Raw genomic sequence first — 20,342 nt, forward strand, 5'->3', positions numbered from 1 at the left:
CTGTATGTGGGAAGTCACGTGGAATTACAGGTTCATTAATTCGGTTTGTTACCATTTTGTGAGTATTGTGCCAGACTGCATATTCCTTCTAAGAAGTAATTACTTCTCCTATGTGACTGTAGACCCAACACTGAGCACACACAGTCCCTCACTAGCATGTGTTTGATGATTATTTGTAGAAAACTGTGCTGTATGTTGCACACTGAACAGGTGCTGAAGAATTAATACAATTAATAATGACCATCAAGCCAATGGTTTTATGTTAATAAAACATCATAATTTAAAGAGCACACTGCATTTATTCAACCCCAGAAATTATAACATCTTGACGCATGTAAAAATGTTTGTAGTTTTGAAGTGCTTTGAAAGACATTTATTTTTTTTAACAAGTGGAAAATAATGTTCTTTAAAAGACACTGAACTTTTAGTGGAAAATGGTATTACCAGAAGCATGTAACAATTTGTTGATCCTCTTTAAGAAATGGGATTTTGACTTAAAATATATACGCAGCACTGAATGCCAAAATGATGGGTACGCGTGGTTGGAATTAAAAGTGAGGTCTGCTTAAATGCATTCGGATGGTGTCTGAAGTTAAGAACGACCTTGAGAGGGGAGAGGGAGGGGTGTTGGGTCATTAGTGCTTCTGGAGATGAACTTCCTTGCTGGGTGAGGGGGTCTGAGTCAGTGGTCAGGACAGCCATTCAGACTGACAGTCCCCTGAACTTCTGCGGCTCCAGTGACAGGGACAGGAATGTGGTTGACTTGAATGTTCCTCAGGCAGCCAAAAAAGGATGTCCACACGGGAAGCTTCGGGGTTTTCAGATTCCCTGAAAGCAAAAGGAGGTGCATTTGATGGATCATTCTTACTTAGTGGAGCAAATGCTTTCTTAGTGGGGTGAGAGACAATCTTAGCGCAAAAGGTACCCCAGGTCTCAGGCCACCCCATCATCTCCTGCCTTAAGTGGGCACCCAAAACACACCCTGTTGTGATAAATCAACCACAAGGCTACTCTTCACATCCTTCAAAGGAGAGTCCACAGCCAAATCAACAGACAGCGACTCCGAGTTCTAGTGCTTTTTCATGGGCCATGGAAGCCTATAAAATTAACAACCAGACCATCTGGAAGGACATAAAACAATGAAGACTGACGAGGCTCTTTCCAGGCAAACTTCCAGTCTTGAACTTGACTCCATCTCAACCTGCCCGATTCCCCCATTCTGGCTCCACAAGGCTTAATAACTCACCATAACTAAGCGCCTGGAGGGGGAGAGACCAGTTTCTGAGGTCTTGTCTGATTCTTTGTGATACCAGGCTCCTAGGTTCATGTGGCCTCTTAAGAGAGGTTGATAAATACATCATCAGCTTGGGACATTAGGGAGCCACAGCCATGGGGCCTGGGCTGCTGGGAAATGGTCCGTTGCTGGCAATCGGGTTTCCCCACAAGCCGGAGAAAGGGCTTCACTGTCTACACAGTCCAGCAGATGGGTGCCCTGCTGATGAGCCGTGGGCGGTGGGGGCGTTGCGTTTGTTGGGTTAAGACGGACATGTTAAGAGTTGACAAGGGACATGGTGTAGGAGAAGTCAGCACGGGAGTTACCTGGCACGCCTCCAATGTATAGACGCTCCAGCGGGCGGGCCGGCGGGAAGGGGTGTCGTCCGGCCGTGTAGCTGTCCTCTGCGTCCAGTTTCAGGTGAAGGATGTGCTGTTTTATGGTGACTGGAGGGAAAGGAGGCGGTCAGATCTATCACCTGAGGAGAGCCCTGCCCACTGTGTAATGTCTACACCTGCACGTCAACGCTGGCTTCTTTCTAAGTCATTCCTGTCAGACCTGAGGGATTGCTGCTCGAGGAAATTCCATTGACCTTAACACAAATTCAACTAATTTCTCACCACCAGGTGCTGTTTAGGTGTTTCCACATATATGACAGAACTTACTCCTTACAATGAATCCATGAGTAAAATTATCACTCGTTTCCCAGATAAAAGACTATCCCCCTCAGCCACTGAGGAGCTTGACAAGTTGTTATAAACGGAACAAGCTGGGATTTAAGCCCCAGTTTCCTGTGCTCCAGAGGCCAATGCTTGGTTCCCATGATGGTTCTTTCCAAGAAGACACAGACTGACTTCTGAAAACTGACTCCAAAGACAGTGGCTTTTGACCCTCTAAATAAAACTCCTCCCACATTAAAAACCTTAACCAACTGCGATGGAGTTAGCTTTTAGCCAAGAAAGTGTTAGTCGCTCAGTCGTGTCCCACTCTTTGCAACGCTATGGACTGTAGCCCACCAAGCTCCTCTGTCCATGGGACTCGCCAGGCGAGAACACTGAAGTAGGGATCTTCCCAACTCAGAGATCGAACCCGGGTCTCCTGCATTGCAGGCAGATTCTTTACCATCTGAGCCACCAAGGAAGCCCCTGGTATTCTAGCCAATACATTTTAATATATCACCAAACGTATATGTGCAAGTTATTCATAAAATACCAGATTCAATTTGAGAGGCTGTGCCTGTTCTCTGTCAAGTGGTTTATCTAAATCTTCAGCATTAATATTAAATGGTTGTTGAAAAAATAAACCAACAATGAACTTTAACAACAGTAAGAGCAAACATTTACTGAGCACTTAGTTTATACGGGACACTGCTAAGCACTTTATATGCGTTATAATTTTCACAACCCTGGCAGGTGTATCACTATTTTTATCTCCATTGTGTTGATGAGAAAATTGAAGATAAAGAGAAATTAAGTAGCTTGCCCAAGGTCTTATAGGTAAGGGCTGAAACTGAGATCTGAACTTGGTTACTTCTGACTTTAGAGCCAAAATCTAAGTCACAATGTCATCCTACCTTGAAAAAAAAGCACAGCTTATCAGTTTGCTAGGCTTAAAAACAAAGAAACAAACAAAAAAACCCTCAAAGTGTTACGGAGAACTGGAGCCAAGCATTATGCAAATATGTCTGGGGCTGAGTGAGAAGGGACAGGTTCTCAGAATGTTCGCCTGGTGGGCTGACCCTGGTCAAATGCTAATGGATGGATGAACCGAGACCACGGTGGGACATTCCAGGTCTGGATGGGAAGGGAGACTGTTTCAGCCTGTGAACAACAGGCTTCTGCACATCATACCTGCCACCGAGTGCCACTGTCCATCACACAGAGCTTGCTTGGGTGTCACCGATGTCAAGACCTCACCTGCCTCACTGCCCACAGAGGCCGTGACCTGGAACACACATGCATTTCCTATTTCCTTCGGAAAGGCAGGTGGAGCCCATGTTCTGCCAAGTCCCTTCCCAGCCCTTGCACCCTGACCTCCCAGGAGCCCTTGAAATATGGGTGCCCCCACCCGTACCAGGTGGTCACATGGGGGCCAAGGCTACATAAGCATCTCTCTGCAGCATCCCTTTCAGGCATGTGAGCTGCAAACCCAGGGCCTGGCCTGAACCCGATGCCAAAGGCAAGGAGCCTTTCCTCTGACCCTCAACCCTGATCCCATCAGATCAACTCAAAAGTTACTGATTAGCCTCCAAGACCTGCCTGAGTTATTAGCATGTGATAGTAGGATTGTTTAGGAGGACATGTGAAATTTGGAAGGCAAAAATGCTGGCTGAGGCCTACACGCTGCTGAAAAGGCCAGCCAATGATGTAATTCCGTGAACATAGGCCTTCAGGAGGGTTCTCATCCGAGGAATTCAGCAGGCTAACCAACAGAGTCTGCTCTGGGCACATGCCAGGGTCAGGCACTCAACGTGCTATAGTGCAGAATCCCGCATTCCCACTCTGGGCCAGGACCCTCCATGGGCTGAATCAAGGTCAAGGAAATGAGAGGACTGAAATAAGCATGTGGATAAATAATTTACATTTAATTTGCAGGTCCTCAGACAGTGCAGCCTCTTCTTGGGCAATTTTCAAGCTAAACAGTGTCACAGCTGTTAGTTAGGAAGGTTACGGGGTCTGGATTTTGTTTCAGGGGGACGGATGTTTTCCTATCCAGAAGCTCTCAGTGGAGGCATTTCCCAACCCCTCCCATGAAACGCGAGGCTTGTCTGCACCACTGTTAAGCACAGCTGCTCGTTCCTCTGGCCCACGAGAGGACTGCTCACACTTCACGCTGCAGCTTAATAAAAAAAGCATCCAAGAGTTTGGGCTACTATATTTTATCCTGAGAGTTTTCTCTCATGTTTAATAAACTGGAAGGATAGAGGTACAAGAAAATGGCATTATTATCAATCTTTGCCTTAAGGTCTTAATTGAGAGAAGCTTCCTGGAAGAATTTGGTTTTAAAGAGATTTTTTTGAAAAGGTAAGAGATGGACTTCCCTGGTGGTCCAGTGACTAAGATTTCATGCTCCCAGTGCCGGGGGCCTGGGTCCGATCCCACATGCCACAGCCAAGACTCAGCGCAACCAAATAAATAAATAAATATGTTTTAAAAAGGTAGGAGGTAAATGTGGGGGTTAAAAATAAGATATGGAGTAGGCCTGTGAGTGATGGGAAGGATGGAGCAGCAGCATGCACTGAAGAAGGAATCCAGGAAAAGCTGAAGGAAGGCGGAATGCAAACCCGGTGATCAGCCTGACTGCAGGGACAGGCCGGTGCGCCGTGTAGACAGGGTCAGGGGAAACTGACCCAGAGGACACAGGGCCACGGGCCTGGGTGTAACGCAGTGTAGACAGCTGGTGAGAAAATCCATCTCGTGAATTCTGGTCCTGCCCTTATGAATAAAAGGAGAGACGTGACAAGGGTGAAGTGGAGGTGAGAAAAATGAAACTGTTTGCATACAGCAGCTTCTCTTCTGTTGGACAAAAGCCCTCAGATATAATAAGCATTATTCTCCACGTTTTAATTAGTTTTTCCCTTTTTTTGCCACGCCACACAGTATGTGGGATCTTAGGTCCTTGAGGGACTGAAACTGCACCCCCTGCATCGGAAGCTCAGAGTCTTCACCACTGGACTGCCAGGGAAGTCCTATTCTCTTTTTAAAGATAAAGAGAGTGAGTCTGAAAGAGGTTAAGTAAGGTCCCTAGGGCCATTTAACTAAGTGGTGGAGCTGAAATTCAGCCCAGTCTGTTTGCATCTGCCCAACTTTAAAGATAAAGAACAGAAAACATGACAACCAAATTACTTGCTAAACCAAAAGAGTAGCCCTGAAGTTATGTCTCTTAAACACGAGATCGGGTTCCACTCTACCATAACTTCACCTGCCTTGGTCTCCAGGAACAGAACGTGGTTCTTATACAGATTCACACCCGCTCCCATGTCATCAGAGGACCACGTACCTTTCCTCCTTCCATATAAACACATAAGTGCTGCCCGGGTTGACTTCCAATGTGAATGAGAATTCCAGTGAGGCTTCTCGGACGAATGCTGAAAACAAGCTTAAATTCTGGCCCCAGCGACACAGAGTTAGCTTTCAAAAGAAAATTAAGGAAACAGGTAACACATCATAATTCAAGAAAAAGGATAATCAAGGCTATGAAGATTGAAATGTTTCCAAACTGCTCCTTACCTAGGATGATATGACCTCCTTCTTGGGAGAAATAAATGCCTTTCTCCAAAGAGCTACCCAAGCATGGAGACACCCCAAAACTTGCAGAAGGGGTTTCCAGGGGTTTCAGATCCAACTGAAAGTTCCTCAGGCAGCCCACAAAGCTGTTCTGGGGGAGGCTCTACAATCAAGCAGAAGAGAAAGCAAACTGCATGACCCGCAGCTCCCAGAAATGCACAGGTTGTTCAAAAAAGCAGGAAGGAGGGGGATCCATCCATCCTGCTTCCAAGAGTCAGGTGGGCCTGACCGGTCCATTCTGGCTCCCTCCATGGTGCCAGAAAACATGGATACCACGTGTCTCGTGGGTGGTCAAAGTTTGAAGGTATTGCTAAATCAAGGGGTGTGTGTGCAGAGAGCAGGGGCGGTGGAGATGGCTTCCTGGTGTGGAATCAAGAATAGAGGGGGTGTATTTGCAGCAATGTGGATGGCTGCTGCTGCTGCTAAGTCGCTTCAGTCGTGTCCGACTCTGTGCGACCCCATAGACGGCAGCCCACCAGGCTTCCTGTCCCTGGGATTCTCCAGGCAAGAACACTGGAGTGAGTTGCCATTTCCTTCTCCAATGCTTGAAAGTGAAAAGTGAAAGTGAAGTCGCTCAGTCGTGTCCGACTCTTAGGGACCCCATGGACTGCAGCCTACCAGGCTCCTCCATCCATGGGATTTTCTTGGCAAGAGTACTGGAGTGGGGTGCCATTGCCTTCTCTGGTGGATGGACCTAGAGATTGTCATATTGAGTGAAGTAAGTCAGACAGAGAAGGAGAAAAACCATATGACATCCCTTATATGTGGAATCTAAAGAGAAATGATACAAATGAACTTACTTACAAAACAGAAAGAGATGCACAGACTTAAGAGAACTTAGGGTTGCTGGGAGGAAGGGATAGATAGGGACTTTGGGATGAGCATGTACACACTGCTATATTTCAAATGGATAACCAACAAGGAGCTACTGTATAGCACATGGAACTATGTCTAATGTCTTATGGCAGCCTGGATAGGAGGGGAATTTAGGGGAGAATGGCTACATGTATATGTATGGCTGAGTCCCTATCCTGTTCACCTGAAACTATCACAACATTATTAATTGGCTATACACAAATATAAAATAAAAAGCTTGAGAAAAAAGAATAGAGGGTACCCCAGGCCACCATCAGAGCTGCAACAAGGGGGAATTTCCACCTTGCAGTTCACAGATCTCCACATCTCTTTGCAGGTACAAAATACTTTAGAGTTTCATAAGCCTGTGTGATAGCTTAAGGCAGGGCAGCTGACTGAAAAAAGAGGCCAAAACATTCCCAAAATAATAAAGTGTAAAAAAGCTCCTACATTGTTGGGCCCGGTGCACCATCAATGATTCACAAGTGCTGGAGGGGTTAAGATCAGACACAGGGGATGGCATCAAAGGGCCTGCGTGGAGCCCCACGGCTGCCCAGAGTGGGCCTGGAACAAGGGCTCCTCACTTGGGGCCTGGGGATGAGCTTCTGGGGTTCTCTGATCCCTTAAATTATATATCAGAAGTCCAGTGCATTTTCCCGGGGAGAGGAGCTATAACTTCCATCAAGCTCTCCAAAAAGTTAATAAATTGCTGAATAAAATCCCTCAGCACTCTTGTGGAGTAAATGCCTTTAGGACTCTGACATCCTACAAGACAGATGCAAGACACAATCATTTTAAGGGAATCCCATGGCATTCTAGAGGCATGCGGTGTTGGCGTCAACAACAGAGTACTGATTGGGCCTCCAGTGAAATTTCTAATTTCTTCAGATTTGCTGTCATGAACAATGATGAGCCTGTATCTGACATGATGCTCAGAGCCTCCAGGACAGGCCGTAACCTAACTTGGAATCCCCAAAGACTCTGTGTGTCTTGAGGTAGCCACTGGGGGACTGGATGTTGCCTGCCCTTTGAAAGGATGTGGAGGAGGGCGATCCAGTGGTTTCCCTCCTCGGGGTGAAGGAAGGCTGCAAACAGGACCTTGCATGCAAAGAATGTTGTAAGTGGGGTGCGACTGGTTGTCTCCGACTTTAGGATGTCGACTGTGATTTATCCAAGTCAAGAGAGCATCCAAATTGTGCCCCTGAATTGCTACCCTGTCCTGTGATTTCTCTGAGAAACAGGTACAGAGGCTGCAGAAAAACAAGCAATGAGTAACCTCCTTAGCAATTAACATGTTATCCATTATACATGTGTTACATTATATATGTATAGATTATACAGTATACAGTATATATGTAGAGGCTACATGTTATACATTGTAACGTAGTAGATAATACATAAATTACGTTACATATTACTTGTGATACATATATAGCAGTTACTATATACAAAGAGTAAAACAGTACTTTGACTGGCTGGGGCTTTGGCCCAAACCCCAGTGTAAAACTCAAGTGGGCCAGGATGAGCCCTGTGGAGACAGCACAGGTAAGGCCAGGTCAGCCTGACTGTCTAGAACCCACTCCGGCAGAAGTGCCCTGTTTTAATTAAGTCAATTTCCAGCCCAGAATGGAGTTTGATCCCTTCCCTCACACCAGAATGGGCACCCTCACACCAGAAGGGGTGCCCGTGGAGAGGGAAGGGGCAGGAGGGGCTGAGCGTCTGGTAGTGCATTTGCCAGAAGACAGTCCCTGGGCGGAACCGTTGACAGGCCCATGTTCACTTCGTGAGTGAAAAGGGCAAATCTGGGAGAAGAGTGATGGGTGGATTCGGCCACCCCAAGTAACCAGGGCCGTGAGCACTCTGGCTTCGTGGAGGAGATGAGGGAAGGGGCACCCACAGAGCTTAGCCCTGTGGCCACAGAGGCACATGCCCCTCCTTCTGGGGACAGACAGACTGGTGACTTTTCCCTCAGCCCAAATTTTCCCCAAGATTGGTTCTTGGAATAATTTTATCTTATAACATGTTAAATAACATTAAAACACAGATTCGGTTTTTAAAATAATTTAAAGTATTTTGATACACCTGAATAAAACTTAGAAGGTGACATGTTCTCATCTATGGCTCCGAAGCATCCCTATTTACCTTTGGCTTCCCTGATGGAGCCGATCCCAGGTAAACTGGTGCTCTGAGGCTGATGGTGGAATTTCCAGGCAGATGTCCCTCCCGGGTCCTCAGACCATCCACAACCAAGCGCCCCTTGCCTCCATCTTGCCCAAATGTCACCTTAAGGATAAAGAAAATAAGTTAACTGTATTCTTACCTTCAACAGCTGGCATTGTAGTTTATTAGTGGTCACAGGAATTAAAAAAAGAAAAAGTTTCTGTCCCTTCAAGTAGCTTTGAAAAAAATCAAGAGATTTTTTTCCCTAGTGTTTTTCATCATCCTTATTTTGTAAGATTATGTTAGGTATTAACCAGAGTGAGCTTAAAACATGAACTAAAAAAAGACTCTCATAAGTGAACAAAAATAAATAGCTGGCCTGGAAACTTAGACAAAAGACAAATAACTGGAGTCAAAGGATCATAAATAAATACACATCCATGCAACGCAGGGGAAGGAAGAGTTTGTGCAGAGCTGAGACAGGGAAAGCCACACGCTCCTCTGAGCAGGGGCCCTGGAGAAAAGACCGAGGGCTACTTCTTGTCTAACAAGAGGAGCAAATGTTTTCAACTCTGCTAAAAGTCAGGATCCCTGGACTCTGGTGTGGACTCTGCCACCTCATGGCTACCAGACTATTCACTAACGGCTCCCCAGTGTAAATGCCCAGCTGTGACTGCTGGCCTCCAGCGTCTTCTGACACCTGGGCGTGGATGTCTTACAGGCAACTGGATCGAAGGATATTCACAACAGAACCATTCTTCCCCAGCCATACCCACCTTCCCCACATCTTCTCCATCTCATCTCCACTACTGACCCCAGTGCTGGTCCAAAATCACAGGACTCTGGGCTCTGCCTTCAGACACATCCACTCTCTCCCCCTCCGCCCTGGTCTCTTGAACCAAAGGCAACAGCATCCATCTGGTTTTCTACTTTTGCTCCTTTTTAAATGCTTCAGTTAAAGAGGGTTTTGAAAAGATAAAGCTGATCATGTAATGCTTTTTTTTTTTTTTTTTAAGTTTTAGACTCTCTAAAAGCTTCAGATACTCAGAATAAAATCCCAAATCCTCACCTAATCCAGTGCTTAAATGACCTGGGCCTGCCTCATCCTGCATCCCTGGTGGCTCAAGAGACCTGGGTTCGATCCCTGACTTGGAAGATCCCCAGGAGAGGGGAATGGCAACCTACTTCAGTATTCTTGCCATGGAGAAGTCCATGGACAGAGGAGCCTGGTGGGCTACAGTGTATAGGGTCACAAAGAGTCAGACATGACTGAAGCAATTTAGCATGCATGCACACACTTGCCTTAAACTGCATTTCTTTAACCCCAGGATGCCTTTAGGCAAGAGCTGAGATGCTGAGGATGTGGGCCCTTATACCTGTGCTCTAGAGAAAGCATTCCAGACTCAGAGAAGGCTCTGGAGACCTGGAAATTGTCTTGAAGGAGAAAAATGGTCCAGGGGGCAAGGACAGGATCAAGCAAGGAGCAGTCCACAGAATTGTGAGGCGGGGAGGATGTGAAGAAGCAGAGAGGAAAGCCCGTCTTGGCATCTAGGATGACATCCATGCATGGCACGTGCAGGAGTCTCTGGGCTGAGATGCTGGGTGCTCGGTGCCTCTAACCACACGCGCTCTCCCAGTGCTCGTGCCCTCCTGCCTGGAAGAATGCTGAGACTTCCGTCTTCAGCTACTGGCAGTGAACTTGGCCCCGGGGGGAGGATCTAAGGCAGCCCCAGAGCTCACCGTGTGCCACTTCCCGTCATTGCACTTCTCTTTGCTTTTGAGTTTCAGTTTTTTCCCTTCTGCCCCCAGGGCAAAGACCAGCCGTCCTTTTGAAAGATAAAGAGCCATAAAGGAGCTCCTAGTCCCCGTATAAAACACGAGCCCTCTGGACGCTGTTGTCAGCACATCCACGGCAAACTGTGACCTGCAGGGGAAAGACAGCAAAAGGCAAAGAAGGAAAACAAGAGGTTTGTCGTGTTTCTCCAAATCTCTAAAGTCAGGAGAGAGGGTGAGGAGCAGCCCCCCACTACTCCATAATTTAAATGAATAAACTAAGGCATGTAATTGATTAAACAACCTGTTTCTCTGGGAGTTTTTAAAAGCTTGTTTTTCAGCAGTTAAAAGTTTTGTTGTATAATTTCCTTATTGTGTTGGGGAATAAGAGGAAGTTTTATGACAACCTCAGCTAGTGATGTAAGTCCCAGTGAATGGCAAGGAAGAAGATGACCTACTTTAAAAAAAAATCTGCATTTTAGAAAATTATGGTAAAATATACATAACATAAAGCTTAGCATCTTAACCATTTTTAAGAATACAGCTCAGAAGTGGTAAGTACCTTCACTGTTGTGCAGCAAATCTCCAGAACTCTTTTCATCTTGTAAAACTGAAACTCCCTACACATTAAACAACAGCTCTGTATTCCCTCCTCCCCGCAGTGCGTAGCAACCACCATTCTGCTTTCTGTCTCTAAAAATCTGACTGTTCTAGGTGTTTCATAGAAACAGAATCATACAATATTTGTCTTTTTGCAACTGTCTTATTTCACTGAGCAGCCTCAATCTTTAAACCCAATGAATATGCTTTCTATTTCATATACATGCAGGGAAAAGAAAGTTGCGAGGAAAAGTCAGGGAAAAACTTGAACAACAAGGATTCGAATTAAGCATTTTCTTTCTGTAAGATATACTTAACACAGATGCACAGAAGTCCAGATCCACCTTCTCTTGCCCACCCTTATGTTTCTCAGACCTTAATACCTCACCTTTGACGGAACAGGAATTGAGCAAGCATCATGCAGTAAAAGCAGAGAGTTAAAGTTAATATTCCTTTGCATGATGGTTGCACATAGGCACATGTGGCTAAGCAAGCTTTACTTTCTATGCAAACTCACATCCATTCATCCATTTACTTATTCATTCAACAAATACTTAATGAGTGGGTCATATGTACAAGGCACCATGATGAGCTCTGAGAATGAAAGAATGGGTGTTTCATTCTTGGACTGGTTTGTGGTGTGTAGATGCCCTGGTTGAGGTTTACTCGCTAAGTCATGTCCAGTGGACTGTAGCCTGCCAGGTTCCTCTGTCCATGGGATTTTCCAGGCAAGAATACTGGAGGGGGTTGCCATGCCCTCCTCCAGGGGATTTTCCTGACTCAGGGATGGAACCCGCATCTGTCTCCTGCATTGGCAGGCAACTTCTTTACCTCCACCACCACCTGGGAAGCCCTAAGAAACAGTTACTGAATTGAATTAAATGGAAAATGTGGAGGCAGAATCAGGAAGTAGAAGAAATACTGACACTATTACATCTCTTTGCTTTTTAATACTGTGGGGCTGAGCAAACCTTGAGATGCACTTTCATTCTTCAGATTTGCAAGTTTCCTTGAGGGTAGAGTTCCTCAAAATGAAATAGAAATCTATATTTGTGAGATTAAACCGACCAGATGGTGACACTGCTCAGCATGTCTCTTCGTGTAGCTGCGTCTTAGTGCGGAGGTTTGGAGAACGAGGGTTAGCCAATTTGAGGAGGATATTAGAACTTGCTACAGAATTAAAGTACTTTACATATGTGGGCTTTGTTATTGGACTTGACATTTGCTTTCCAGCATTATTTCTTAAAGCAATTTTCTTTCAGAAAAGACTAACTGACTAACACCCCAAAAAGACATCAGTAGCTTCAAATCCTGGCATATTGTACTGCAGCTATGAGTCTTTATTGCTGAGGATTGGAAGGTAAGGCAGAGAGCAAAGAAGCATTTTTTTTACATTCACCCAGAGGTTAAAATGGTGGTGAAAGGGGAAGTCGCTCAGTCATGTCTGACTCTTTGCAATCAGTCCATGGAATTCTCCAGGCCAGAATACTGGAGTGGGTAGCCTTTCCTTTCTCTAGGGGATCCTCCCAACCCAGGTATCAAACCCATGTCTCCCGCATTGCAGGTGGATTCTTTACCAGCTGAGCCACTACGGAAGCCCAAGAATACTGGCGTGGGTAGCCTACCCCTTCTCCAGCGGATCTTCCAGACCCAGGAATTGAACCAGTGTCTCCTGCATTACAGGCGGATTCTTTACCAACTGAGCTACCAGGGAAGTCCCTAAAATGGTGGTACAGGGTTTTAAAGCAGAGACCAAACTTGCTAGAATAGAAATCAGGATAAGAATGACAGAATAGTCCAAATCTTGCAAGATCCTGAAAATACACTCTGATTGCTACAGTATTGGGGACTAAAATAATTTTAAAATTATATGTACTAAGGATTACTTTTTCCCACTTTCCCTTTAAGAATATTACTTTTTCCATTTATTGTATATAATTCAGTGTTGGATGGGAAGATGCCTGGGTTCAATCATCAGAGGAAGCCAGATAGGTCGCCACAGTGAATGTGCTGAGAAAGGATGCAGGAGAGAAGGGGCCATGGAGGGAGGGGGGAAGGCAAAGCTCTTGGAACAACCTCAGAGCTGGGGAAGCGGGGAGGGAGGCTGAAGGGTGGGGAAAGGGCAGTGCATGCAGCATCCCAGGGAGACTGCTGCCATCATGGTCAGCGTGACTGAAAGAGCAGCGCTGGGGAGCGGGGTCGGCCCAGGAGGGGCAGACAGCTGAGAAGGTCACCACCTCTGCTGTCTGCCTGTCTCCCACTGACACAGCTTTGCCAAATCAGGGATCTCCATAATGTCCACGAGTCTACTGGAGTCTGAGCTGGGGGCTGAGGGTCACCTTCAGAGCTTGGCCTCTCCCCTTTCGGCTTTCACACACTCAGCCCCTCCCCTTCCGGCTTTCACACCTCCCTGAGAATCACACACTTGCTCACTGAGCCCTCCGAGGGCCAGCTCATTCCAACCTATGACCTCTCCTCCCTCCAAGCAAGACATTACCAACCCTATTTGACTGATGAGAAAACTGAGATTCGAAGAATTTGTGGAAACATGTGAGGTAGGTGTAATTATGCCACGTTTAAACGTGGTATAATTAGACAAGCTGAACAGCAGAGTATGGTGGCCTTGGAGTTGCCCCTCAGAGCTCTGTTCAGGAGACCCCACTGCTGGGGCACCGCCGTCTGGCAGCACCCAGCTGGCCCTCTTTCAGAACCTCAGTGGCACCCAGTGACTCCCAGCCACACATCAAGCTCAGCAGAAAAGAGCCAAGCCATTCTGCCAACACTGGTGATGATCTTTGCTTGCGATGCCCACCCACCAGCCTGACTTCCTCAGAGCTTCCCTGCTGTCTGAGGCTCTTCCCACCTCTGTCTGCCTTCCCCTCTCCTTTCACAGTACCCCCGCCATGTCTTAGCTGAAGGCTCTCCCCACCAGCGCCTGCTCCCTCCTTTTATCTTCCAGCCATTCTCTTGCACATCTAATCTCATCTTGATATCTGCACCTCCAGGACCTGAACTGGCTTGTGGCATGAGGTCACACAGTGAGCCAGTGGCTGAGCGAGTGGATGGAAAGCCAAGATGGGAAAGCCAGGTCTTTTTGACTTTCGGGCAATTCTGCCTCATAGATAAGTCACCAAAGAATTCTGGGCACCGTTTTATTTATGTCTCCTTCAAATTATATGAAAATGACAAGCCTCGCCTTTCTTTTTTTCCTGACACAATTAATATCTCTGCTCTTTCCCTCCTCCCCCAAAGTGATGCAACTTGTTACCACAAAACGTCCCAATGTATTCTCTAAAGATGATGTTATCTGGCACCAAGTCTTCCTGAAAGAATGATTTTTCTCTGACTGTAGAATGCAGGAGAAGAAAGGTGATGTATCACAGAAATAAATAGCAGCTTTGGAAAGACATATCGGTCTTATTTTTAGCACACTGTCAGTTCTAAACCAGAGCTGAACTGATTGTTTCAGGGTCTGAGCAGCACCTGTCATGTGTGCCTCTGGCCACATGGAGGAAGGCTGCTCCAGTGGCTGGGCTCTGTGTGCTGGGCAGGCCAGGACCTCTTTTCATAAACAAGGTTGTTCCCCACTTCACTGGACTTCCCACGTGGCTCAGCAGTAAAGAATCCTCCTGCCAAGCAGGAGACACAGGTTTGATCCCTGTGTCAGGAAGATCCCTCGGAGGAGGGCATGGCAACCCACTTCATTACTCTTGCCTGGGGAACCCCAAGGACAGAGGAGCCTGGCGGGCTACCGTCCATGGTTTCACAAAGAGCTGGACATGATTAAGTGACTAAACAACAACCAGCCCCTTCCTCAGTGGCAAGTGCCTGGCATCATGGCAGTTAGCCTGCCCTAGTGTAGAATCCTACATAGAGTCAGAGTCTGAGTTGGCGTGGGGCAAAAACATGAAATAATACCTGGATTTCAGCAACTCCTGGGGAAGCATGAATAGCAAATGGCTCGTGGGACTGTCCCCAAACCGGAGGGCTCTGTGGCTGGTCTGGACGCCTGGAAGTGGTGGGCAAGACTGAGCTTCTCTCCATGCCTTTGAGCTCCTCGGGGAGATGGCTGGCGCATCCTGCAATGGCTGTGTGGGAGAGAAACCAAAAATCAGGACAGCTAATTATCTGGGGGAAGGGTGGAGAACGTCTGTCTAGCTAAGTGCCTTGCTCAGTTTTGACTTTTGATTCTAAGAGCTGAATTCAATAAGAATGAATTCATTCTGGGGAGGGTGCATGTTGCTCCCATCTTACACAGGTCTGTGGTACATGGTACCAGCAGGTATCCAGAGCACCTCCCCTTCCTGGGGGCTTGCTTCCCTGGTGGCTAAGACAGTAAAAAATCTGCCTGCACTGCGGAAGACCTGGGTTTGATCCCTGGGTTAGGAAGATGTCCTGGAGAAGAAAATGGCTATCCACTCCAGTATTCTTGCCTGGAGAATCCCATGGACAGAAGAGCCTGGCTGGCTACAGTCCATGGGGTCACAAAGAGTCAGACATGACTGAGCAACTAACATTCCTCTTCCTGGAGCTTCAGAAGACCCACAGTGGCTCTTAAGAGAAGAACCACAGTAGTTCTTGAGAGAGGTAGCATTCAACCATTTTTATCAAGAAAAACAAAAAAAAACCTTACATCAAGCTCATCTGATCGGGCTCCCATGAGTGGTTCTGAGTTCACCTCCCCCAGTCTCCTTTCTCCTCCAAACTACCCCTGCTCACCTGTTCATTGAGCCTCCCAAGTCCGTAGAGGGCACAAGTGAAGAGCGCACATGACTATGAAGAGCACATTCTCTGGGGCTCGACAGCCCCAAGTGTTAATTCCAACTCTACTTCCTGGGTGCTCTCGGGCAGTCTTTTTAACCTAAGACTCAATTTCCTGACCTGTAAGGTTGGCATTTTATTCTGCTCTTTAGGGGTATGGTGAGAACTGAGACATGAGAGAACACATGTGCAAAGTGTCTGTACCTGTGAGTCTCACCAAACCCTGCTGCCTCCCAGCTTTGGGCTTCTCTTTGTGGAGCAACAACATTCACTCATCTAAATTCAACCCAAACTCCTGACCCGGTCTGGCTATCCCCTCCTCCCAAAAGAACACCCCCAGCCCCTGATCTCAGTAGCAGGAAAAGTGCCTGCAGACCATTCATGTCCCTCTCAAGATCTGACAGAATGTGGTCCACTGGAGAAGGGAATGGCAAACCACTTCAGTATTCTTGCCTTGAGAACCCCATGAACAGTATGAAAAGGCAAAATGATAGGATACTGAAAGAGGAACTCCCAGGGCCAGTAGGTGCCCCATATGCTACTGGAGATCAGTGGAGAAATAACTCCAGAAAGAATGAAGGGATGGAGCCAAAGCAAAAACAATACCCAGCTGTGGATGTGACTGGTGATAGAAGCAAGGTCCGATGCTGTAAAGAGCAATATTGCATAGGAACCTGGAATGTCAGGTCCATGAATCAAGGCAAATTGGAAGTGGTCAAACAAGAGATGGCAAGAGTGAATGTCGACATTCTAGGAATCAGCAAACTAAAATGGACTGGAATGGGTGAATTTAACTCAGATGACCATTTTATCTACTACTGTGGACAGGAATCCCTCAGAAGAAATGGAGTAGCCATCATGGTCAATAAAAGAGTCCATAATGCAGTACTTGGATGGAATCTCAAAAACAACAAAATGATCTCTGTTCGTTTCCAAGGCAAACCTTCAATATTACAGTAATCCAAGTCTATGCCCCAACCAGTAACGCTGAAGAAGCTGAAGTTGAACAGTTCTATGAAGACCTACAAGACCTTTTAGAACTAACACCCAAAAAAGATGTCCTTTTCATTATAGGGGACTGGAATGCAAAAGTAGGAAGTCAAGAAACACCTGGAGTAACAGGCAAATTTGGCCTTGGAATACGGAATGAAGCAGGGCAAAGACTAATAGAGTTTTGCCAAGAAAATGCACTGGTCATAGCAAACACCCTCTTCCAACAACACAAGAGAAGACTCTACACACGGACATCACCAGATGGTCAACACTGAAATCAGATTGGTTATATTCTTTGCAGCCAAAGATGGAGAAGCTCTATACAGTCAGCAAAAACAAGACCGGGAGCTGACTGTGGCTCAGACCATGAACTCCTTATTACCAAATTCAGACTTAAATTGAAGAAAGTAGGGAAAACCACTAGACCATTCAGGTATGACCTAAATCAACTCCCTTATGATTATACAGTGGAAGTGAGAAATAGATTTAAGGGCCTAGATCTGATAGATAGAGTGCCAGATGAACTATGGAATGAGGTTCGTGACATTGTACAGGAGACAGGGATCAAGACCATTCCCATGGAAAAGAAATGCAAAAAAGCAAAATGGCTGTCTGGGGAGGCCTTACAAATAGCTGTGAAAAGAAGAGAAGCAAAAAGCAAAGGAGAAAAGGAAAGACATAAGCATCTGAATGCAGAGTTCCAAAGAATAGCAAGAAGAGATAAGAAAGCCTTCCTCAGTGATCAGTGCAAAGAAATAGAGGAAAACAACAGAATGAGAAAGACTAGAGATCTCTTCAAGAAAATTAGAGATACCAACAGAACACTTCATGCAAAGATGGGCTCAATAAACGACAGAAATGGTATGGACCTAACAGAAGCAGAAGATGTTAAGAAGAGGTGGCAAGAATACACAGAAAAACTGTACAAAAAAGATCTTCATGACCCAGATAATCACGATGGTGTGATCACTCATCTAGAGTCAGACATCCTGGAATGTGAAGTCAAGTGGGCCTTAGAAAGCATCACTATGAACAAAGCTAGTGGAGGTGATGGAATTCCAGCTGAGCTATTTCAAATCCTGAAAGATGATGCTGTGAAAGTGCTGCACTCAATATGCCAGCAAATTTGGAAAACTCAGCAGTGGCCACAGGACTGGAAAAGGTCAGTTTTCATTCCAATCCCAAGGAAAGGCAATGCCAAAGAATGCTCAAACTACCGCACAATTGCACTCATCTCACATGCTAGTAAAGTAACGCTCAAAATTCTCCAAGCCAGGCTTCAGCAATACATGAACCGTGAACTTCCAGATGTTCAAGCTGGTTTTAGAAAAGGCAGAGGAACCAGAGATCAAATTGCCAACATCCGCTGGATCATGGAAAAAGCAAGAGAGTTCCAGAAAAACATCTCTTTCTGCTTTATTGACTATGCCAAAGCTTTTGACTGTGTGGATCACAATAAACTGTGGAAAATTCTGAAAGAGATGGGAATACCAGACCACCTAACCTGCCTCTTGAGAAATCTGTATGCAGGTCAGGAAGCAACAGTTAGAACTGGACATGGAACAACAGACTGGTTCCAAATAGGAAAAGGAATATGTCAAGGCTGTATACTGTCACCCTGCTTATTTAACTTATATGCAGAGTACATCATGAGAAACGCTGGACTGGAAGAAACACAAGCTGGAATCAAGATTGCTGGGAGAAATCTCAATAACCTCAGATATGCAGATGACACCACCCTTATGGCAGAAAATGAAGAGGAACTAAAAAGCGTCTTGATGAAAGTGAAAGTGGAGAGGGAAAAAGTTGGCTTAAAGCTCAACATGCAGAAAACGAAGATCATGGCATCTTGTCCCATCACTTCATGGGAAATAGATAGGGAAACAGTGGAAACAGTGTCAGACTTTATTTTTCTGGGCTCCAAAATCACTGCAGATGGTGACTGCAGCCATGAAATTAAAAGACACTTACTCCTTGGAAGGAAAGTTATGACCAACCTAGATAGCATATTCAAAAGCAGAGACATTACTTTGCCAACAAAGGTCTGTCTAGTCAAGGCTATGGTTTTTCCTGTGGTCATGTATAGATGTGAGAGTTGGACTGTGAAGAAGGCTGAGCGCCGAAGAATTGATGCTTTTGAAGTGTGGTGTTGGAGAAGACTCTTGAGAGTCCCTTGGACTGCAAGGAGATCCAACCAGTCCATTCTAAAGGAGATCAGCCCTGGGATTTCTTTGGAAGGAATGATGCTAAAGCTGAAAATCCAGTACTTTGGCCACCTCATGCGAAGAGTTGACTCATTGGAAAAGACTCTGATGCTGGGAGGGATCGGGGGCAGGAGGAGAAGGGGACGACAGAGGATGAGATGGCTGGATGCCATCACTGACTCGATGGATGTGAGTCTGAGTGAACTCCAGGAGTTGGTGATGGACAGGGAGGTCTGGCGTGCTGCGATTCATGGGGTCGCAAAGAGTCGGACACGACTGAGCAACTGAACTGAACTGAATGATAATAGTAATAGCTAATATTTATTGCATGCCTACCATGTGCCACATGTTTTATGTCTATTACTTCACTGAACCCTCACAACACCATGAGATATTACTATTACCTATCTTCATTTACAAGGCTTCCCCGATGGCTCAGTGGATAAAGCATCTGCCTGCCATGCAGGAGACCTGGGTTCAATTCCTGGGTCAGGAAGATCCCCTGGGGAAGGGAATGGCAACTCACTCCAGTATTCTTGCCTGGAGAATTCCATGAACAGAGGAGCCTGGTAGGCTACAGTCCCTGGGTCAGAAAGAGTTGGACATGACTGAACGACTAAGTACTCACTCACTATCCTCATTGATGCTGCAGGAAGCAGACCCACAGAAAGGTTAATTATTCAAGAACACTCACATAGTAACTGAGAAAACCCGATGCAAACCCAGGAAGGCTGTCCCCAAAGTCCAGTATTTAACCACAAAGCCTGGTGGCCTTCTCTCTGTTATTGGGCTTTTGGAGGCAGAGTTAATTTCATATTCTGTCTAATCTGAGGGCTTGCATGGAACAGGGAACATTACATCCAGTGTATTCACTGGGTCTCGCACATCAATCGCACCATGCTGCTCTTCTGCTGATGCCCCCAGAGACACCTGCCAGTCTCCCATCAGCTTTCCACCCGCTTGAGGCACCTGTCACTCAATATGCCACCAACTCCATTCATTCTCCTTCCGTCTAAAGGCTTATCCGTATCCTCTCTACACGACTGACTTTTCCATCCACCCAGTAACCCACACTAGTTGCCTCAGAATTATATTAACTCCTGCCTCTCCTCTGCCACCCACCTTCAATTATTATATGGTCTGATACATTCCATCCTCTGAATAGCTCTGAGTCCATATTCATCTCCACCAGGACTGTGCTAATTTAGCTTCTCAGTAACTCTCAGCCTTACAGAGAAAAAAATGACTCTTATGACTTCATTCCTGATGGGGGTGTTCTAAAGATGATCTCTTCCTAAGAGTTAATGACAACACTTTGGGATTTATGAAATATATTTCTTCTTAAATACCATTGAATGTTTCTCTTTATGTACTATCTCTTCAACTCCCCCAAATCATCGTGCAGCGGGAGAATTACTGACAGACAAGCAGCATGTG

General features: G+C 46.0%; 1 protein-coding gene across 1 annotated transcript in view; it reads right to left on the reverse strand.

The window, feature by feature from the left end:
* Positions 1-343: 343 nt before the first annotated feature.
* Positions 344-20,342, reverse strand: part of LAMA3 (laminin subunit alpha 3) — a 259,483-nt gene continuing 239,484 nt past the window's right edge. The window contains 8 exon segments of the mRNA XM_014479149.2: positions 344-828; positions 1,600-1,719; positions 3,124-3,217; positions 5,273-5,403; positions 5,503-5,662; positions 8,557-8,697; positions 10,315-10,498; positions 14,866-15,035. Coding sequence (XP_014334635.2) covers positions 683-828; positions 1,600-1,719; positions 3,124-3,217; positions 5,273-5,403; positions 5,503-5,662; positions 8,557-8,697; positions 10,315-10,498; positions 14,866-15,035 — 1,146 coding nt within the window. The 3' untranslated portion in view covers positions 344-682.

The sequence above is a fragment of the Bos mutus genome, chromosome 24 (genome assembly GCF_027580195.1).
Source record: "Bos mutus isolate GX-2022 chromosome 24, NWIPB_WYAK_1.1, whole genome shotgun sequence".
In the NCBI taxonomy this organism is placed as follows: Eukaryota; Metazoa; Chordata; class Mammalia; order Artiodactyla; family Bovidae; genus Bos; species Bos mutus.